This window comes from Herpailurus yagouaroundi, unplaced genomic scaffold (assembly GCF_014898765.1).
Source record: "Herpailurus yagouaroundi ecotype Mexico unplaced genomic scaffold, PumYag 193, whole genome shotgun sequence".
NCBI lineage: Eukaryota > Metazoa > Chordata > Mammalia > Carnivora > Felidae > Herpailurus > Herpailurus yagouaroundi.
This window is the reverse complement of record NW_024412424.1, coordinates 7,151,970-7,174,341: the sequence shown is the minus strand read 5'-3', so window position 1 is coordinate 7,174,341 and position 22,372 is coordinate 7,151,970. Positions and strand designations below refer to the sequence as shown.

General features: G+C 38.7%; 1 protein-coding gene and 1 non-coding gene across 3 annotated transcripts in view; one reads left to right on the top strand and one right to left on the bottom strand.

The window, feature by feature from the left end:
• Nucleotides 1-22,372, bottom strand: part of IHO1 (interactor of HORMAD1 1) — a 35,781-nt gene that overhangs the window by 10,195 nt on the left and 3,214 nt on the right. For both annotated transcript variants that reach the window (XM_040445349.1, XM_040445350.1), the window contains exons 2-5: nt 21,947-22,017; nt 19,132-19,202; nt 15,160-15,334; nt 13,184-13,347 (exon numbers count right to left, since the gene is read on the bottom strand). In XM_040445349.1, coding sequence (XP_040301283.1) covers nt 13,184-13,347; nt 15,160-15,334; nt 19,132-19,187 — 395 coding nt within the window. In that variant the 5' untranslated portion in view covers nt 19,188-19,202; nt 21,947-22,017. The remainder of the gene's footprint in view (nt 1-13,183; nt 13,348-15,159; nt 15,335-19,131; nt 19,203-21,946; nt 22,018-22,372) is intronic.
• Nucleotides 10,564-10,667, top strand: LOC121011308 (U6 spliceosomal RNA). The gene has a single exon (XR_005781561.1). It is a non-coding gene; the product is annotated as a U6 spliceosomal RNA (small nuclear RNA).

The window sequence follows — 22,372 nt, the reverse complement described above, 5'->3', positions numbered from 1 at the left end:
GGAGACTCAACCCTGAAAAACCTTAGTGTCCAGCTATAAAAAAATTAGAACATAGACTTTTCATGACCATTGCCAAAGCAAACCACTTTTTTCTTTTTAAAATCTACTCTAGGGGCACCTGGGTTGCTCAGTTGGTTAAGCATCTGAATCCTGATATGGGATCAGGTCATGATCTCTCGGTTGTGAGACTGAGTCCCACATCGAGTCCCACATCAAGTCCCACGTCAAGCCCGGTGCCAGGCTCCGAGCTGATCATGGAGCCTACTTGGGATTCTCTCTCTCCCTCTCTCTCTGCCCCTCCCCCCTCATTCTCTCTCTCTCTCTCAATAAATAAATGAACATTTAAACCTGCCAGATACCAAAAAAAGAAGAAGAAAATAAAATTTACTCTACATGTATCTTTAAAAAGGTTAAATATTAGGGGCACCTGGGTGGCTCAGTAGGTTAAGCATCCAACTCTTGGTTTTTAGCTCAAGTCATGATCTCAGTTTTGTAGATTCAAGACCCACATTGGGTTCTGTGCTCTACCCCTCCCCTACTCACACTGTCTCTGTCTCCCTCAAAATACATAAAACTTAAAAAAAATTTTTTTTTGCTAATTTTTATTTTTAGCAACTCAAGTAATTACTACAGTAAAACAGGTCAGCTTTTATTTTTTCAACGTTTATTTATTTTTGGGACAGAGAGAGACAGAGCATGAACGGGGGAGGGGCAGAGAGAGAGGGAGACACAGAATCGGAAACAGGCTCCAGGCTCTGAGCCATCAGCCCAGAGCCTGATGCGGGGCTCGAACTCATGGACCGCGAGATCGTGACCTGGCTGAAGTCGGACGCTTAACCGACTGCGCCACCCAGGCGCCCCCAGGCCAGCTTTTATTTTTATAGCAACAATGGCTTCAGAAGATAGTGATTTCTTTCTGGTAGTACAAAATTCCTGGATATATCTTAATCTAAAGACTATTATTTTGACTGTAAGAATGGGTAGAGACAATTCTGGGAGCAATAGTAATTTCTAATGAAAAAGAAACTATTACAATTATTCCTCAAATGAATATCCCACTTTTGAAAAGATTCATACATGGATTATCATGAAAAATTTTACAGATTTTGTTTCTCTAATCTACACAATATAAACGCAAACATCAATTTTTAAATCCAAATAGAACTACTATTCGTACCAAGTCTTTTGGATACTCAACCTACTGAGTCAGCCAAGTGCCCCTAACATTTTCCTTTTAAAGTAGGTCTAATTGTTCTCTAAAATTTTCATTTTATTTTATTTACTTATCTTTTTTTTTTTTTTTTTTTTTGAGAGAGAGAGAGAGCATGAAAGCAGGGGAGAGGGGCAGAGACAGAGTGAGAGAGAATCCTAAGCAGGCTCCTTGCCCAGCACAAAGTCCGACACAGGGCTCCTTCCCACAATGCTAGGATCATGACCTGAGCAGAAATCAAGAGTTGGACACTTAACCAACTGAGTCACCCAGGCCCCCTCACCCCCTGCATCAAATCTCTTAAAAGCAACATATAAAGTGATATGGCAATAGGAGCAATGCTTTAGAAATTTTGAAGAAAAATAATGAACCAATCTAGAATTCTAATTTGCAATCAAGTGTGAGGGGAAAGTAAAGAATTTCAGATATGCAAGTTCTCAAAAAATTACTTAGGTGCCATGCATCTGTTGTCAGGAAGTTTCTGGAATATATGCTCCACCAAATCCACGGAGTAAACTAAGAAAGAAAAGGATCCAAGTAGCAGAGAAATCAACATTGGAGAGAAGAGGTAGGAATGCCTAGGACAATGGTGAAGGGAAGATTCAGAATGACAGCTGCACTGCAGAGCAAGTTCAGATAAGAATTAGGAAGAATGACTCTGAGAAGAAAATGACACTGAAAGAATTTCTGATGTGTTTGAAAGAATTTCTGATGTGTTTTTAATTTAATTTTATTTTTTATTAAAAAAATTTTTTAATGTTTATTTATTTTTGAGAGAGAGAGACAGAGACAGAGCATGAGTGGGAAAGGGCAGAGAAAGAGGAGGCACAGAATCTGAAGCAGGCTCCACACAGCTCGACGTGGGGCTTGAACTCACGGACCATGAGATCATGACCTGAGCCAAAGTTGGACACTTAACCAACTGAGCCACCCAGGCACCCCAAACAAGGAGCTTTTTAACTAAAAGTTCTGTGTAGAATTTGGGGAAAGACAGATTCCTACATAGAAAACTCAGCAAAAAAGAAAACAAGACAATTTTTAACATTAGGAAAATATAATCATAATATATATAATTTTTCTAGGCTATCCAGATAAGGATTTAAAGATTGTGGGGCGCCTGGGTGGCGCAGTCGATTAAGCGTCCGACTTCAGCCAGGTCACGATCTCGCCCTCCGTGAGTTCGAGCCCCGCGTCAGGCTCTGGGCTGATGGCTCAGAGCCTGGAGCCTGTTTCCGATTCTGTGTCTCCCTCTCTCTCTGACCCTCCCCCGTTCATGCTCTGTCTCTCTCTGTCCCAAAAATGGATAAACGTTGAAAAAAAATTTTTTTTAAAGATTGAGAAGTGATTTAACTGAGGGGCACCCGGGTGGCTCAGTTGGTTAAGCGTCTAACTTCAGCTCAGGTCATGATCTCACGGTCTGTGAGTTCGAGCCCCGCGTCGGGCTCTGGGCTGACAGCCTAGAGCCTGCTTCTGATTCTGTGTCTCCCTCTTTCTCTGCCCCTCCCCTGCTCACACTCTGTCTCTCTGTCTCAAAAATAAATAAACATTAACAAAATTTTTTTAAAAAAGAAAAGTAATTTAACTGAAAATGTCCATACAACTATATCGGGATGATGGAAGAGGAGAAGTTTATGATGGAGGAGGCAGAGAAGCAACTTTTTATTCCAGGGTAGCGAGTCATTCTCTGAAGCTGAAAAATCAATAAATGATAATGTAAGTTATCTAACATATGCCATAAGATATATGCAGGTTAAGTACTGTCATAGCTAAAAAGGTTGCAATTTGGTTGCAAAAAGGAAAAGGGAATTAGAAGTGGAGAAAGAGGGGTGCCTGGGTGGCTCACATCTGACTCTTGATTTGGGCTCAGGTCATGATCTCATAAGTTCGTGGGTTTGAGCTCCATGTTGGGCTCTGCACTCTCAGTGGGGAGCCTGATTGGGATTTTCTCTCTCCCTTTCTCTCTACCTCTTCCCTGCTCCCTGCTCATTCTCTCTCTCAAAACAAATAAATAAACTTAAAAAAAAAAAAGAAATGGATAAAGATAGGCCTGGTGTTTTTCATTATAATCCTAATTATATTTTTAAAAAACTATGTATAGGTAATAACTTGATTGAAAAAATACATAAAATTTTAAAGATGTCTAAAGTCTAATAATGCTACCAAAATGCTGCCCATGAAAGCCTCTATTAAATATAATATGTAACGACCTCACTCCTTATTAGTACAATTGGAAACCAATGTTCCCAACATGAAACTATATTATACAAATTAAATACTGTTTGTATATAATTTTATATTGAAATGTTTTATATATATCTGACAGCTCCCATTACCTTAACTTTTTTAATCCTTGATTACACCTTGTCTGAATTGAAATGTCAAGTTCTGATTTATCCAAAGTCCTTAAAAGATGCTTAGTAAAGAGAGTAAAAACATTGAGTGCTTGATAATTCAAACTTTCATTAAAAGCTACTGTTCATTTGGAAGCAATTATTATTCTTTACCAAAATAAAATAAAAAAGAATGCTCAAAAATAGAGATTTCCCATCTGCCCCAATATTATGTATAAGTTCATGGAAGTCAACTGTGACCTAATCTTTTCTATAGAAAAAGTCAATTGGGAAATTCTGTTCATCTGAGCTAAAACGCACACGCACACGCACACGCACACACACACGTGCGCGCGCACACACACACACACACAACCTATTTTTAAGAATGGAAGGAAGTTCTTTACTGCCCTATGTTGAATTATTTTGCTTTGAAAATCCACTCATTTATTCAACAACTATTTATTGAGCCCTCTTTTATGACAGGTCTTTGGTTATAAGTTTTAGTGATGTGGAGTGAAACTCAACTCCCTACCTTCAAGGAGCTTACCTAGCTAATGTTTTTAATGCAGTTTCAAAATCCATTCAAATTGAATGATCTTTATTTAAAAAAATTATCGAAGTTTATTGAACCAAATATGCTTATTGAGATGTTCAATAACAATGTATTTAAGTAAATTATAGTACATGCAGAGCTGACAGCAACCTCGCATGAAGACATAGCTGTATCAATTGCTTACAGTCAGCATTTGTTCTGAATGGTGAGTGTTCAAGCTGTATTTTTTAAATGTTTATTATTTTTGAGAGAAAGACCTTGAAGGGGGAGGGGCAGAGACAGAGGGGGACAGAGGATCCAAACTGGGCTCTGCAGTGACAGCAGTGAGCCCGATGGGGACTCAAACCCATAAACTGCATGGGGGACTCAAACTCACGAACTGAGAGATTATGACCTGAGCAAAGTCAGACACTGAACTGACTGAGCCATACTGACTGAATAATACTATATTCTTACAATAAAGTAAGCTAAAGAAAAGAAAATGTTAAGAAAACCATAAGAAAAAATACAATACTGTAATATAAAAATTTGCATATAAGCAGATCTGCACAGTTCACACCTGTGTTGTCCAAAGGTCAACTGTATTTGTCCTTCTGTGTCTGACTTATTTAACATAACATCCTTCAGGTTCATCCATATTGTCACAAGTGACAGAACGTCTTTCTTTTTTAAGGCTGAAGACTATTCCATTATATGTATATACCACTTTTTCTTTATCTGTTCATTCACTGATTGACATTTAGGTTACTCCCATCTCTTGCATATTGTAAATAATGCTGAAATGAATATGGCAGTGCAGATATCTCTTTGAGATACTGATATAATTCCTTTGGACATATACTTAGAAATGGGGTTGCACCAATTTACATTCCCACCATCAATATATAAGAATTCCCTTTTCTCCACATCCTTGCCAACACTTATAAACAAACAAACAAATATTTTATAATAGTCATCCTGATTGATGTAAGATGATATTTCATTGTGGTTTTGATTTGCAATTCCCTGGTGACTAGTGATGTTGAGCACCTTTTCATACACCTGTTGGCCATTGTATGTCTTCTTTACATATGTGTATATATATTCAGTTCCTTTGGCCATCTTTTAACTGGGCTATTTGTTTTTACACTATTGAACTGTAGGAGTTCCTTATATATTTATTAACAGTTTATCAGATATATGGTTTACAAATATTTTCTACCATTCCATGGGCTGCCTTTTCATTTTGCTGATTATTTCCTTTGCTGCATAGAAATGTTTTAGTTTGATGTAATCCCACTTGTCTATTTTGGGTTTTGATGATTGTGCTTCTGGTATCATATTCAACAAATCATTCAGAAAGCTAATGTCAAGAAGCTTTTTACCTATGTTTTTCTTCTAGGATTTCTACAGCCTCAAGTCTTATGTTTAAGTCTTTAATCCATTTTGAGTTGATTTTTATGCATGGTATAGGATAAAAGTCCTTTTTCATTTTTTTGCATATGGATCCAGTTTTTCCAACACCATTTGTTGAAAAGATTAATATTTCCCCATCATGTATTCTTGGCACTCTCTCATGCTGTATTAAATATTTAAAACATAACCTTTGAAAGGTCTATATGATAGAATACAGTGAAATCATTAGAAATGATTTTGTAGATGAAACAGAAACATAATTGTTAAAGATTACTGAATTTAAAAAGCAGATTGAAAAACAGTCCATAGGAAATGATACCATTTTTTATTTTTTTAAATACATAAAAATAGAGCAGAGTTATATAAAACGTTGTTAATGGTGGTTCACAGAGTAAGCTGATTCAAAAGGCACGATTGAGAATCTGACAGACGGCAAGATCTCTGCCCAAAATTCCCACTCAGCTTAGATGTGCTCCTTTGGATAGACTCTCCCAGTCAGAGGTGGGAGCCAATCCTCATGCCTTCAAAGCATTTGGATGCAGGCTCTACTACACCATTTACAACTTTGTATTTAGAGTAGGAAGTCCAGAGTCTTCATTTTAGGCTGGTTTGTATCTGACTCTATTTTCTGTTTAAGTAGTTCCTCAGGTTAGGGATCCTGGGGAGAAGAGCCTCTTTTTTCCTCTAGAGGTTGAAGTGCCAGGGACTTGCTTTCTTAGCCTAGGTTCTTTTCTCACATATAACTTGCAGACCAGGAGTCAGGAGAAAAAGACCGTGAGTTCTCTCTCTAGTGGCTGTGGCTCCAGTAGAAGGAAGATAGAGCTCCAGGGTAATGGTAAAAGTGTACAGGATGACATTGGCTACTACACTGGACAGGAGTGGGCAGGAGAATCTGTACTGGCACAGCAGTTCATCTTTTCATTCTCTTAACAGTGATTGTTGCAGAGCAAGCATTTTAAATTTTGCTTAAAAACAAACAAACAGAGGGGCACCTGGGTGGCTCAGTGGGTTGAGCACCTGACTTCGGCTCAGGTCATGATCTCACGGTTTGTGAATTCAAGGTTCTGTGCTGACAGCTCAGAGCCTGGAGCCTGCTTCGGATTCTGTGTCTCCCTTTCTCTCTGCCCTTCCCCCAATCCTGCTCGCTCACTCTCTCTCTCTCTCTCTCTCTCTCTCTGCCTCTCAAATAAATGTTAAAAAATTAAAACAACAACAACAACAACAAACAAACAGAGGTGCTTGGGTGGCTCAGTCAGTTGAGTGTCCGACTCTTGATTTCTGCTCAGATCATGGTCTCGTGGTTCATGGGATCAAGCGTCGCATCAGGCTCCACACTGAAAATGTGAAGCCTACTTGGGATTCTCTCTCTCCCTTTCTCTCTCTGCCCCTCCCCTGCTCACATACACATATTCTCTCAAAGTAAAATAAATAAACATTTAAAAAACAAACAAACAAAACCCCAGGAAACTCAAAGCCAGAACTTTCATACTTTGAATTCAGGTTTCCTTCCCCAATCTACCTGCTACCATTTACTTTTCATAGTCCTCAAATGCCACATGAACTGTATTTAGGGCTTTTGGGTGCATTCATTGGGAGAGATGGGATGGAGTATGCTTACTTTGTCATACCCAGAACCACAACCCATTCAAATATTCTCTTAAAAAATTCCTTTTCCATTGAAATGAACTTATTTCTATTGCTTACAAACAATAACTCTGGTCTAATTGTATAATTTATCCAACAAATGCCTGTTTTCCTAACCAGACTAACAACTTCAAAGACAAGTTTGTAGTACTGGGCCCAGCACAGTGTTTATTTAGTGAATGAATGAAAGAATCTCACTATGGTAATCAACAATTATTGAAAGAACATGGTTATTTTTATAATCTATTTGTCATTCTTAGGTGATTCATTAGTTATGAGACTAATCTGTTTTCTCAAATATTACAGGCAAAAAACAATAATCCGGGTAATGGCCATCCACTGGTGTACCCAGAGTCCTCCTTTAATGGGGAACTGATTCTTTATGCATCCAAAAAGTGGTTCTGGTGAGGATTTCCAGTCACACCTCCCTCCTTTCACCCCTATGACGTAAGCAAGCCTACCAGAAGCCTCCACTAGGATTTTTCAAATTCAAACAATGGAAAAAGAATCCCATTCTTTGTGTTGGTAGGAAGCTGGTCTTTAACAGGAAAGAACAAAGAATAGATGGACAGAGAAGCACAGAAAAGAGATTCTGATTTGATTTCATTTCCTGTCCTTCCCAGATTGGTTAAAAGAGTTAATATATCCTCTGTTTTGTCAAAGCTAGTTTGAGGTGAGTTTTTATTTGTCACCAAAAGAGTTGTAACAAATGCAATCTGAAAGCTTAGGCTTCTTTTGAGATTTCTTACCCTCCATAAGCCCTTTCTATAAGTTTGGGAAAATATGTATTTTCAAAACACAATATGTAAATCCATGTCATATAAGTTTGTAGCATCTCTTATGTTTGAATCCTGCACCGTGTCTTATCACTTTCCTGTTTCCATATTTACAGCGGATGCTTTCTTTCTCTCATTTAAAAATTTCTCAATCCTTTTCACCACATTTTTTTTTAAGTAGGCTCCACACCCAACATAGGGTTTGAACTCATGACCTTGACATCAAGAGTTGCATGTTCTACTGACTAAGTCAGCCAGGTACCCCATTCTTACCACATTTCTGACAAGCACTTATTGACAAAAAAAATCTAAAATCTAGAATCTTGGGTCTTATTTTTGCCAGAATTTATTAAAATTATGATTTTTGTTGCCTACATAATAGTCAATATCTTAAGCTTGATTTTTTTCATGGAGATTCTTCAGAGTCCTCATAATTTGTTCTCTCTGTATAAATGTTATATATATTTTTGCTATCTTGTAAATAATTGTTAACAGAAACTCATTTCACTACAAAAAAAAAAGGAAATGATATAGGGAGAGTGAGCAAGGAAGGAAGAAAATATCGAAATAAACTTCACATTTCAAAAAACCTTTTTTAGCTGCAGAAATCTTTTTTTTTTAAGTAATCTCTGTTGGGGAACCTGGGTGTCTCAGTTGGTTATGTGTCTGACTTCAGCTCAGGTCATGATCTCACGGTTCATGGGTTTGAGCCCCATGTCAGGCTCTGTGCTGACAGCTCAGTGCCTGGAGCCTGCTTCAGATTCTGTGTCTCCCTCTCTCTCTGCCCCTCCCCAGCTTGGATGCTGTCTGTTTGTCTCTCTCTCTTTCCAAAAATAAATAAACATTTAAAAAAGTAATAAATAAAAAAAAAATCTCTGGGCCCAACATGGGGCTCAAACTCACAACCCCAGGATGAAGGGTCACATGCTCTACCAAATGAGTTGGCCAGCCTGCCCCTGCTGCAGAAATCTTAATCAAATAAGATATAATCCCATGCCCAAAGGGAAAAAAATTAACACTGATCTATTTGAAGAAGAAAGTGAGTATAGCTTCTCCTCTGCAGTACCCTACCATAGTCAAAAGGGGCCTCTGAGAAACTGGTAGGGTCCTAGAGCCTGAATTCCTAGGGGAAAGAAGTCTCTCAATGTCTGGAAAATGTTGATTTACCAATAGAATCAAACACTCCAAATAGAGCATTTTGCTTTTCTCACTAAAGGAAGATAGGTATTCAAGAGAAAGGATACTTAGTCTAAGAATTCTTTAAGAGGGGCTCCTGGGTGGCTTGGTCTGTTAAGCATCTGACTTTGGCTTAGGTCATGATCTCAGGGTTCATGGGTTTGAGCCCTGCACTGGGCTCTGTGCTGACAGCTCAGAGCCTAGAGTCTGCTTCAGATTCTGTCTCCCTCTCTCTGCCCCTCCCCCACTCATGCTATCTCTCAAAAAAAAATGTTTAAAAAATTAAAAACAAAAGAACTTTTAAAGAAATTCTGGCTCTTTCAACATAAAAATACTAGTGGTGACACTAAGTGATACATCTTCACTGTCACAGAAATAATAAAGTATATCTGTGCTTGAAAGTTAGGATTTCATGATATGTAAAGATGTTGCCCTGATAACTTAGTACCCAAAAATGAACAATATCCTCAGTGACTTCAACTTATTTATTTACAAATTAATATAGCAGCCCTAATTTATCTCATGTATTTGCTAAGGTAAATGAGTAAATATAAAACTAACAAATAAGGGGTGCCTGAGTAGCTCAGTCAGTTAAGCATCTGACTTCAGCTCAGGTCATCTCACAGTTTGTGGCTTTGAGCTCTGCATGGGACTCTGCACTGACAGCTCAGAGCCTGCAGCCTGCTTCAGATTCTGTGTCTCCCTCTCTTTCTTCCCCTCCCCTGCTCCTGCTCTGTCTCTCTCTCTCTCTCAAAAATAAATAAACATTAAAAAAAAAAAAAACTTAAGACTATATGTAAAATTTAGGGTCTATCTTATTTTTTTTTTCAACGTTTATTTATTTTTGGGACAGAGAGAGACAGAGCATGAACGGGCGAGGGGCAGAGAGAGAGGGAGACACAGAATCGGAAACAGGCTCCAGGCTCTGAGCCATCAGCCCAGAGCCTGACGCGGGGCTCGAACTCACGGACCACGAGATTGTGACCTGGCTGAAGTCGGACACTTAACCGACTGCGCCACCCAGGCGCCCCGGGTCTATCTTAAAAAATACCAACATGTTGCGGCACCTGGCTGGCTCAGTTGGTGGAGCATGTGACTCAATCTCAGGGTTGTGGGTTACAGCCCCATGTTGGGTATAGAGATTACTTAAAAATAAAATCTTTTTAAAAAATACCAACATTTCGGGGCGCCTGGGTGGCTTGATCGGTTAAGCATCCGACTTTGGCTCAGGTCATGATCTCACGGTCCGTGAGTTCGAGCCCCGCGTCAGGCTTTGTGCTGACAGCTCAGAGCCTGGAGCCTGTTTCCGATTCTGTGTCTCCCTCTCTCCCTGCCCTCCCCTGTTCATGCTCTGTCTCTCTCTGCCTCAAAAATAAATAAACGTTAAAAAAAAAATTTTTAAAAAAATACCAACATTTCAAAGTGAGAAAATCAGCCTGAATAGCCTGCATCAGCTTTTTAAAGAATTCATGGGCTGTGCTCACTTCAGCAGTACATATACTAAAATTGAAATGATACAGAGATTAGCATGGTCCCTGAACAAGGATGACAGGCAAATTCGTGAAGCATTCCATATTAAAAAAAAAAAAGAAAGAAAGAAAGAAAGAAAGAAAGAAAGAAAGAAAAAGGAAAAAAAAATTCATGTGCTACATTCTTGACCCTGAAACAACTTTTTTTTTAATTTAATTTATTTTTTAAATTTATACCCAAGTTAGCTAGTTAGCATATAGTGCAACAACGATTTCAGGAGTAGATTCCTTAATGGCCCTTACCCATTTAGCCCATCCCCTCTCTCACAACCCCTCCAGTAACCCTCTGTTTGTTCTCTATATTCAAGAGTCTCTTATGCTTTGTCCCCCACCCTATTTTTATATTATTTTTGTTTCCCTTCCCTTATGTTCATCTGTTTTGTATCTTAAAGTCCTCATATGAGTGAAGTCATATATTTATCTTTCTCTGACTAATTTCACTTAGCATAATACCCTCCAGTTCCATCCATATAGTTGTAAATGGCAAGATTTCATTCTTTTTGATTGCCAAGTAATACCCTATTTTGTGTGTGTGTGTGTGTGTGTGTGTGTGTGTGTGTGTGTGTGTGCATCTTCTTTATCCATTCATCCATCGATGGATATTTGGGCTCTTTCCATATTTTGGCTATTGTCGATAGTGCTGCTATAAACATTGGGGTGCATGTGTCCCTTCGAAACAGCATACCTGTATCCCTTGGATAAATACCTAGTAGTGCAATTGCTGGGTCGTAGAGTAGTTCTAGTTTTAATTTTTTGAGGAACCTCCATACTGTTTTCCAGAGTAGCTGCACCGGTTTGCATTCCCATCAGCAGTGCAAAAGAGATTCTCTTTCTCCGCATCCTTGCCAACATCTGTTGTTGCCTGAGTTGTTAATGTTAGCCATTCTGACAGGTGTGAGGTGGTATCTCATTGTAGTTTTGATTTGTATTTCCCTGATGATGAATGATGTGGAGCATTTTTTCATGTGTCGGTCGGTCATCTGGATGTCTTCTTTGGAGAAGTGTCTATTCATGTCTTTTGCCCATTTCTTCACTGGATTATTTGGTTTTTGGGTGTTGAATTTGAGAAGTTCTTTATAGATTTTGGATATTAACCCTGATACATCATTTGTAAATATCTTCTTCCATTCTGTAGGTTGCCTTTTAGTTTTGCTGATTGTTTCCTTTGCTGTGCAGAAGCTTTTTATTTTGATGAGGTCCCAGTAGTTCATTTGTGCTTTTGTTTCCCTTGCTTCCGGAGAAGTGTTAAGTAAGAAGTTGCTGCGGCCAACGTCAAAGAGATTTTGCCTGTTTTCTCCTCAAGGATTTTGATGGCTTCCTGTCTTACATTTAGGTCTTTCATCCATTTTCAGTTTATTTTTATGTATGGTTAAGAAAGTGGTCCAGGTTCATTTTTCTGCATGTCACTGTCCAGTTTTCCCAGCACCAGTTGCTGAAGAGACTGTTTTTATTCCATTGGATATTCTTTCCTCTTTGTCAAAGATTAGTTAGCCATATGTTTGTGGGTCCATTTCTGGGTTTTCTATTCTGTTCCATTGATCTGAGTGTCTGTTTTTGTGCCAAAAACAACTTTTTAAATGTTTTTTTTAACATTTATTTATTTTTGAGACAGAGAGAGAGAGAGCATGAACAGGGGAGGGTCAGAGAGAGAGGGAGACACAGAATCCGAAGCAAGCTCCAGGCTCTGAGCTGTCAGCACAGAGCCCGACGTGGGGCTCGAACCCACAGACCGTGATATCATGACCTGAGCTGAAGTCGGACGCTTAACCGATTGAGCCACCCAGGCGCCCCAAAAACAACTTTTTAAAAAAATATATTTTTTAATGTTTATTTATTTTTGAGAGTGAGTGAGACAGACTGCAAGTGAGGGTAGGGGCAGAGAGAGAGGGAGACACAGAATCTGAAGTAGGCTCTGAGCTGTCAGCAGAACCTGACATGGGGCTTGAAGTCACAAACCACAAGATCATGATGTGAGCAGAAGTTGGATGCTGAACTGACTGAGCCACCCAGGCACCCCTTAATACATTTTTTTGTTTATTTATTTATTTTGAGAGAGAGAGAGAGAGAGAGAGAGAGAGAACAAGCAGAGGAGGGGCAGAGAGAAGGAAAGACAGAATCCCAAGCAGGCTCCATGCCATCAGCCACAGAGCCTGATGCAGGACTCAAACTCACCAACAGTGAGATCGTGGTCTGAGCTAAAATCAAGAGTCAGATGCTTAACTGACTACACCACCCAGGTGCCCAACCATAAAACAACTTTTATCTGATTTCCCAACTGTGATGATCTGAAAAGATAAAAGGGCAGAATTTTAGGCAGAATAAACATCATTACTTGAATATTGTATTTCTCTAAGAAGTCCTTTTCAGGGGGGCCAGAACTGTGGCAGCCATATTCAAATCTGCCATAAGTCACATTGACAACTAAGCAAATAAAGAGTAATTATTAGCTGAGCTATAAAGGCAAGAGTGCTAATATGCTAAAATAGAATTACTTGACTGTTAATATTCCATTTTCTGTTTCCTTCAGAAAAGATGAGCTGTCACATCCACTTGAAAGGTTTGCATACCTGTCACATTTGTCTTTTGCCCTTTTCTTTTTCTCCTCAAATTGTTCCAAGAGGCCCTTTGATTTTCCAACTGACAAAGGAAGAGGAAATAAGCCTCTATCATTTGTATTTCCCCCAAATAGCTGGGGTTTTGTCTGGTATTTTGTGAAAATACTTGGTTCACTCTGTTAAATGAAGAAAAAATCATAGCATTTCATACATGCAAATATTTATAGCATTCACTATTTTCTACATAATATAGTCACATTTAAGTGTAAACAATAACATTAAAAAACAACATGGCATGTAGTATTTCCTTTTTATTCCATATTCATCAGAAAATCATATTAAAGAAACTCTTTTTATTAATAAGGTTCATGCCTTACCAGCACAGAGATATTTAAAATATCAGCTAATTGGAGTATCTGGCTGGCTCGGTCAGTAGAGCATGTGACTCTTACTCTCAGGGTCATGAATTCAAGCCCAATGTCAGGTGTGGAGCCTACTTTAAAAAAATAATAAAAATAAAATATCAGCTAAGATGGCTTAAAATCAGTTGCACAGGGGTGCCTGGGTGGCTCAGTCGGTTAAGCATCCAGCTCTTGATTTCGGCTCAGGTGATGATCTCACAGTTTGTGAGTCTGAGCCCCACATCAGGCTCTGTGCTGATAGTGTGGAGCCTGCTTGGGATTCTCTCTCTCCCTCCCCCCCCCTTTCTCTGCCCGTCTTCCGCTTGCTCTCTCTTTCTCTCTCTCTCTCTCTCTCTCACACACAAAATAAACTTTGAATAACTTAAAAAAAAATCAGTTGCACAAATTTGAAGGCAATAACTGAATTATTTATGCTGTCTCTGAGATATGTTAAAGTTTTCACATTAATAGGTTAACTCAATTACTGTTGAACTAAACATAATAAATTTCACATGGACTGGACAGTAGGCATGCTGGCATATGGTGAGCCATTTCCTGCATTTGAGGCAACACTTACTCTGAAACATTCAGGGAGTACATATACTCCTTCATATCACTGGGTACCAATTTTTGTATCGAAATACTTATCTGAGAGCATACTCTACTATCTTAAAGCACTGACTTAATCTTATCCATGGAGTCTCTGTTTGATGCAGGTTAAGTCTGTATATAAAGTTAAATCTAGTTTTAAACCAAAATAAATAAATATGTAAAAATATTTCTGACCCACTAAAGAAGACAGGCTGGGCTCAGAAAATTGAGGACTCACAAGACTCTATTCTTGATTCTGGCCCATATTCACTAACCAAGTCCTCAGAATCCTCATGTCCTTCTTCAAGGAAATAATGTAGCATAATAGACTAAAATCCACAAAGCATCTAAAGTTTCTTAGGAAAAAATGTCCATATAAAATAAAATTTATGTTACTTTATTCCTATTTTTCTAAAGCTCTTCTTTCTTATGAAATTTTCACAAACAATAGTATGTCTTAGAAAATGTCATGCAGGGGCACCTGGGTGGCTTAGTTGGTTAAGCATCTGACTTCGGCTCAGGTCAAGATCTCATAGTTTGTGAATTCAAGGCCCACATCGGGCTCCGTGCTGACAGCTCAGAGCCTGCAGCTTGCTTCAGATTGTGTGTCTCTGTCTCTTTCAGTCCCTACCCCACACACCCCTGTCTGTGTGTGTGTCTCTCTCTCAAAAAATAAATAAGCATTAAAAAAAAATTTTTTTTTTAAATATCATGCAATATTTGGCTCCCTCTAAGAGGATCAAGGTACTGGCAATATTCTATATTGCTTTAGTAATAGAAGAAACTGCAAATTAATATTTTTTTCCATTTCAGACTACCAAATTTGACCCCAAGACTACCGGAGTACTGAATTACCAAACAAGCACAAATCCATTTAGGAGAGTAATCCTTAGAGATGTATAAATCTAAAAAACAATCCAACAGAATAAGTCTTTATAGCTTATCTCCATAATGACTATGAAATGCATGCAGAGCAACTGTGGAAATGAGACTCACGTCCAGAGAATTCTGTTGTGACTGTTTTGGGTGTCTCAAGTAGACAACAGAGTCCAAGGGTGCTGACAGCGTCTCTGAACTTTCTGGACAGAACTGTGATCCAAAGAGGAACTGGGAATCACTGAGACTGGAGTGATCAGTCTGATTATTATTCCCGCTAGAGGAATTAGTGGTCCTGAAATTAAGCAAGAAAAGAAAAGTATAGCAAGTAGACAAACATCCTGAACAAATGAAATCATAATTCACAACTATTCATTTCAGAATATCCTGGGCAGAGTACTAGTTTGTTCTGATCTAATCCCCTGCACACTGCCAGTACTACCCACAAAGAAACACAAAGTAATTCTGAATGTCAGACATTTTGATTATAGCAACTTAAGAACAATCCGATGGAAATTCAAACATTAAGGACTGACACTATTACTTGTGGTACAAGAGCACTGTGGGCTATGACACCATTTTGGAGATCAAAGTTCCTGAAATCTTTAGGGATTAAAAGAACATTATCTTTCAAAAAGTTGAATCTATTGGGGCGCCTGGGTGACTCAGTCTGTTAAGTATTGAATGCTTGATTTCAGCTTGGGTTATGATCTCACAGTTTGTGAGTTCAAGCCCCATGTTGGGCTCCGTGCTGATAGTGTCAGCCTGCTTGGGATATTCTCTCTCTCTCTCTCCCAAAATAAATAAATAATTAAACTTTAAATAAAGTTGAATTTGTTAATCACTAAGGGAATAAAGTAACTGATGCATTAGTCTGAAGTAATAAGCTAGATTTACATATAGCCACATGGATAAGTCTCAAAAATGTAATTTTGAGCACAGAGAGTAAAAATTGAATGAACTCACATATCATTTATATAACCTTTTAAATATACATCATAGCACACCAAACAAGTATGTAACTAAGTGTATAGAAGTGTACAGAACTCTCATTAACTCTCTTAGAGTATGCCTACAGGGAAGGAAGGGACCAGAATTAGAGGGAGAGTGGGAATCATAACAGAAAAAACACAGGACAACTTAGTTATGGACTGAATATTTGTGTCCAAATTACTATGTTGAAGTTCTAATTCCTAAGGTGATAGTATTTGGAAATGGGGTCTTTGGGCGGTAATTAGGGTTAGACATGGTCATAAGGGCAGGCCTTCATGATGAGATTAAGGTCCTTACAATAAGAGATGCCAGAGTTTGCCCTCTCTTTTAAAAAAAAAATTTTTTTTTAATGTTCATTTATTTTTGAGAGACAGAGACAGAGCACAAGCAGGGAAGGGGAAGCTAGAGGAGACACAGAATATGAAGAAGGCTCCAGGCTTCAAGCTGCCAGCAGAGCCTGACGTGGGGCTCGAACCCATGAACCGTGAGATCATCACCTGAGCCAAAGTTGGATGCTTAACTGACTAAGCCACCCAGGCACCCCTCTTTTTTTTTTTAATTTTATGTTTTTATTTATTTTTGAGACAGAGAGAGAGAGAGCATGAGCAGGGGAGAGGCAGAGAGAGGGGGAGACACAGAATCTGAAGCAGGCTCCAGGCTCTGAGCTGTCAGCACAGAGCCCAACGTGGGGCTCGAACTCGCAGAGTGTGAGATCATGACCTGAGCTGAAGTTGGACGCTTAACTGACTGAGCCACCCAGGCACCCCCCTTTTTTTTTTAAGTTTATATATTTATTCTTTGAGAGAGAGAAAGAGAGAGAGCAGGGGAAGAGCAGAGAGAATCCCAATCCCACTGACAGTGCAGAGCCCAATGCAGGGTGGAACCCACAAACTGTGAGATCATGACCTGAGTTGAAACCAAGAGTTGAATGCTTGACTAACTGAGCCACTCAGACACCTCTCTCTTTCTCCTTCATGTAAGGACACAGAGAGAAGACAGTTGTCTGGAAACCAGGAAGGGAGCCCTCATAAGAAATTATCTGCCTGGCATACGGTTCTAGGACTTCCAATCTTCAGAACTGAGGAAATAAATTTCTATTGTTGAAACCATCCAGTTTAGGGTACTTTGTTATGGCAGTCCATCAGACTAATAGGCCTCATCCAGACTGAAGAATATGATCAACTCAGATTTGTGCACAGGAGGATCCATTAAAAATTGTTTTTGAGGGGCGCCTGGGTGGCGCAGTCGGTTAAGCGTCCGACTTCAGCCAGGTCACGATCTCGCGGTCCCTGAGTTCGAGCCCTGCGTCAGGCTCTGGGCTGATGGCTCGGAGCCTGGAGCCTGTTTCCGATTCTGTGTCTCCCTCTCTCTCTGCCCCTCCCCCGTTCATGCTCTGTCTCTCTCTGTCCCAAAAATAAATAAAAAACGTTGAAAAAAATTTTTTTTAATTGTTTTTGAAACAAGGTGGTATTCCCTTTCACACCTTTAGTGTCTTATTCTTGCTTGCTCTAAGTACTTCCAGCTGTGGACTTCCAACTTGCTTCCCATAGATATATACATTTAAACCTCACATATGGGGGTACCTGGGTGGCTCAGTCAATTGAATGGCCAACTCATGATCTTGGCTCAGATCATAATCCCACAGTTTGTAGAATCATGCCCCAAGTCCGGTTCTGTGCTGGCAGCCCAGAGCCTGCTTGGGATTCTCTCTCTCCCTCTCTCTCTCTGTCCCTACCCTGCTTGTGCACATTTGCATGAGCTCTCTCTCCTTGTCAAAGTAAATAAATAAACATTTAAAAAAAAGAAACATCTCAATAACAACTTGGGTTACTTAATGCTGTTGTGTAACCTAAAAAAACATGCTTTTTATTAAAATGCACAAACACAAATCATTCCTTTTAATAAAGCTAAATTAAAGTAATTACATAGCATATAAGTACATAATCCAAGCCAACATATACTAATGCAAGACAAAAAGAAACTCTAATAATTCAGCACAGGAAAGAGCAATTATTTTCACTCATAGAACCATTTTCTAAGATTAGCTAAGGTAATGGGCTGCACGCATATATTATAATATGGGTTGCATAATCATTGCTCAAAATAGCTTAAATAGCTCTCTATGACTCCCCTCTTAGGTTAAAGAGAATAATTAGCTGTGCTGGATAAAAAAAAAACTGTGAGCTTCCAGAAACCACATAGGATTTACATCTTAAAGCCAGGATCTGGAATTTAACAAAGATTTTCTCTGTATCAACTGAAAGCATTTTTTTTCTTTTTGAGAAATAAAAAGCACAATGCTCTAGGTTTTGCTGAATTAATAACTGTCTTCAGGAAGGTATTAGAAAGAAAAGAAACTAATAATAAAAGCATACCAAAAGCAATTAAAAATCCCTTAAATATATACTAATTCTGGGGCACATCCACCAAGTTAGCAATGGCAAGTCCACTGCATGGCTGATGGACACCAATATAAGTACCTCAGTGGAGTAGTAGAAGGGGCAGTATTTCAGTGAGCCTTGTCAACAGCTGGAGTAGCTCTTAACTCCACAGTACCTACAAATGGTACCACACAAATGAATACGTATCTAAACATTGTCTTGATTTGATCCTTGCTGTTTCAATAGAAATCACTCCAACTGAAGTCAGTTTCTAGATTGTTAGGCCATTTCTAATTCTTACAGGCCTCATACTCCAGAGGCCTAGTTCTGGACACAGAGCCACTGCTCAATTAACACAAATAGCTAAATTGACATTGCTTTTATCATCAGAACATAGGCGGAGGGGCGCCTAGGTGGCTCAGTCGGTTAAGCATCCGACTCTGGATCTCAGCTCAGGTCTTGATCTCCGGGTTGTGAGTTCAAGCCCTGCACTGGGCTCCATGATGGGTGTGAAGCCTACTTTAAAAAAAAGAAAAGAAAAGAAAATAGGCAAAAGGAAAAAGACAAATAAGGGAGAGTGTAGCAGTGAAGGGAAAAGAAGGGAAAAAAGCTGTATGAAGTCACCCTATTACTAATAAACTAATAGGAAAGGTAGCCTTTTTCAATGAAATCAATACAACTATAAGACCTTCATTAAGTATCAGAGTATATAACTTACCCAGAACCTGAGGGAATACTGAGCATCTCTTTGATATTCCAGACGTTAAAATTCATTTCTTATGGTTAGTCCTATTGAAAAGAGAGGAATATTAATTTAAAAGGTTAAGTATAACTTTCCCCCCAAAGATGACTTTACTGGTGACTGTTATATATGGATGAAGACATTTCAGCAACTATATTCCCATTCAATTGGTGAAAATTCCCATTACCTCTGTGTCAGAAACAGGTATTTTGGGGGCACCTGGCTGGGTCAGTCAGTGGAATGTGTGACTCTTGATCTCAGGATTGTGAGTTTGACCCCCCACACTGAGTGTAGAGATTACTTAAAAATAAAATCTTTAGGGGGTGCCTGGGTGGCTCAGTCGATTAAGCATCTGACTTCAGATCAAGTCATGATCTCATGGTTCATGGTATCGGGCCCCGAGTCAGGCTTTGTGCTGACAGCTCAGAGTCTGGAGCCTGCTTCAGATCTGTCTCTCCCTGTCTCTCTCTGCCCCTCCCCCGCTCACACTCTGTCTCTATCAAAAATGAATAAACTTTATGGGGTGCCTGGATGGCTCAACTGGTTAAGCATCCAACTTCAGCTCAGGTCATGATCTCACAGTCTGTGGGTTCAAGCCCCACGTCAGGCTCTGTGCTGACAGCTCAGAGCCTGGAGCCTGCTTTAGATTCTGTGTCTCCTTCTCTCTCTGCCCCTTCCCTGCTCGTGCACTATCTCTCTCAATCAAAAATAAACATTAAAAAAAATTTTTTTAATGAATAAATGTTAAAACATTAAAAAAAAAATCTTTAGGGGCACCTGGGTGGCTCAGTTCGTTAAGCATCCAACTCCTGATTTCAGCTCAGGTCATGATCTCAGTTTGTGGGATTCAGCCCTGCATCAGGCTCTGCACTGACAGCAAGTAACCTGCTTGGGATTCTCTCTCCCCCTCTCCCTGCCTTTTTTTCTCTCTCTCAAAATAAAGAAACCTAAAAAAAAAAGTAGAGTTGGGATAACTGAATAACTACATGAAAAAAGATTAAGATTGGATCTAATCCTTTCACCATACACTACAAAATATCCAAATGGATCAGAGATAATATAAAAATGAAATCATAAAACAACCAGAGGGAAAGCTGATGAAACTTCAGCTCAGGTCATGATCTCACAGTCTGTGGGTTCAAGCCCTACGTCAGGCTCTGTGCTGACAACTCAGAGCCTAGAGCCTGCTTCAGATTCTGTGTCTCCCTCTTTCTCTGCCCCTCCCCTGCGCGCTTGCACACACTCTCTCTCTCTCAAAAATAAATAAACATTAAAAAATTCGTTAATCATAGAGACTGTTTTCTTTTGTATAAAGGTGGTAAAATGCAAGTATAATAATGTACTCTGTTACTGAGGCTGGAAGGAATGAGGCACTTTCAAGCACTTCTGCTGGGAAGCCTCTGTGGAGGAGAATTTGGCACTATCTAGAACATTTAAAAATGTATTTACTGTTTAATCCAGCAATCCTACTTCTAAGGATTGGGATCTATGCCAATAATACTTTGACAGAAATAGAAAATTATATATACACATGTCTCTTCAATACAATACCATTTGTAATAGCAAGACCATAAACAACTCAATACCCATCAGTTGGTGAATAGTTGAACAAACTATGGTATATTCATACAATGGAGTTTTATGGAACTGTTAAAAGGAATATATATTCTTGTGTATATAAGATATACTTCAATATACTCTGGGAGTGACCTCCCAGAATATTGCTAAGCACAAAGAAAAAAAAAAAAAAAAAGGTAAGGTGAAGAATAGTGTATGTGGTATGCAATATTTCATCCAAAAATGTCAAGGGAACATGAATATAAATAAATATACACACATAGCAATGTGCTTATTTTTTTTAAGTAAGGAAAGAAGAAAAGCAAGGAGGAAGAGAGAGATAAGAAAAATAGATAAACTGAAAACCAACAAAAACGTTTACCTTGGAGGGCAGAGATAGGGTGGAGAGGCTAGAAATGAAAACTAGACTTCTCCAACTGTAGCAGTTTTTACAGTTTCAACTTTAGAATAAGTACATATAATCACATAGTTACAAAACAAAATTAAAAAATGGGGAAAACCAAGCAATTCCTACAAAGGAGCAAAATGGAACATACAAGTTGGTTATTGAGCCCCACAAGAAGGGTCTATTTCCTGTGCCTCTAAATATGATAATTTGATACCACATCTCTAGTGAAGTGTAGCCTAAAGACAAAATGAACAGTAAAGGAATCTGTGTATTTGTTTTCAGTAATCATAGTTAGTAAAAAAAATATATATATATACATATATATGTATAATATACATATATATAGACATACATGTAATATACATACATATATACATGTAGCATCTATCAGAATACAGCAAATCAATAATATATTAATGTAGTCATTGGGAATAAAAATTTTCAGTGTATGAGAAAAGAGATAGAAATACAAAATAAGGTTAAGCAAAAACCCTATAATCCTAGGTCTGAAATAAATAGAAAATTATTAGTAATTCTTGATGTACAATCTTAGCACCCAGCTTTTGGTCTTGAAATACCATTCACCACTAAAAGGAACCAGTTCTGGGGCAGAAAATGTACAACTTGAGTCTGGGATATCTAGTCCCAGAGAACAAGGAAGCTATCAAAGACTACCAGGGCCAAAGATTACTGGAGAGCTAGCTTAAAGGGCTCCCTCTGTTAAATTTATAGTTTTTAAAACCTTCATCAGTCACTTTGGAAGATATGCAACCACCTTATTATTTTGAAAGCTGGTAGGGTAGACAAAAGAATCGTTTCTCTTACCTTTCTAGGAAGATGCACTTCAAAGTAACCAACATATAGATGTGAGAATGTTCTTTATAGAAGTATTTCAGCTAATAAACACAGAATGAATGGTACAATTAGATTATTACCATTTTGGAGGTGCAATGAAAATAATGGATCTAGACAATGATCATAAATGGCTGTTTAAACCATGAGGTGAAAGGTAATAGGAAACTTTATAATGAATAGATCAGGCTGAAAACACCTAAATCCTTCAGTTGACCTTTTATTCACAAAGACAGAAACCAGCCCTAGTATGAGCCTCTTGAGGTTCAACAGGAGGTGCCAAGCATTACCAAAGAAGTAAGTATACTTGCCAAAAATATTGATCCCTAATCTAATTAACCTTCTAGATGTAAGGACCAGTATACAGAAAATACAGTGGTTAAATAGAACCAGTGGAAT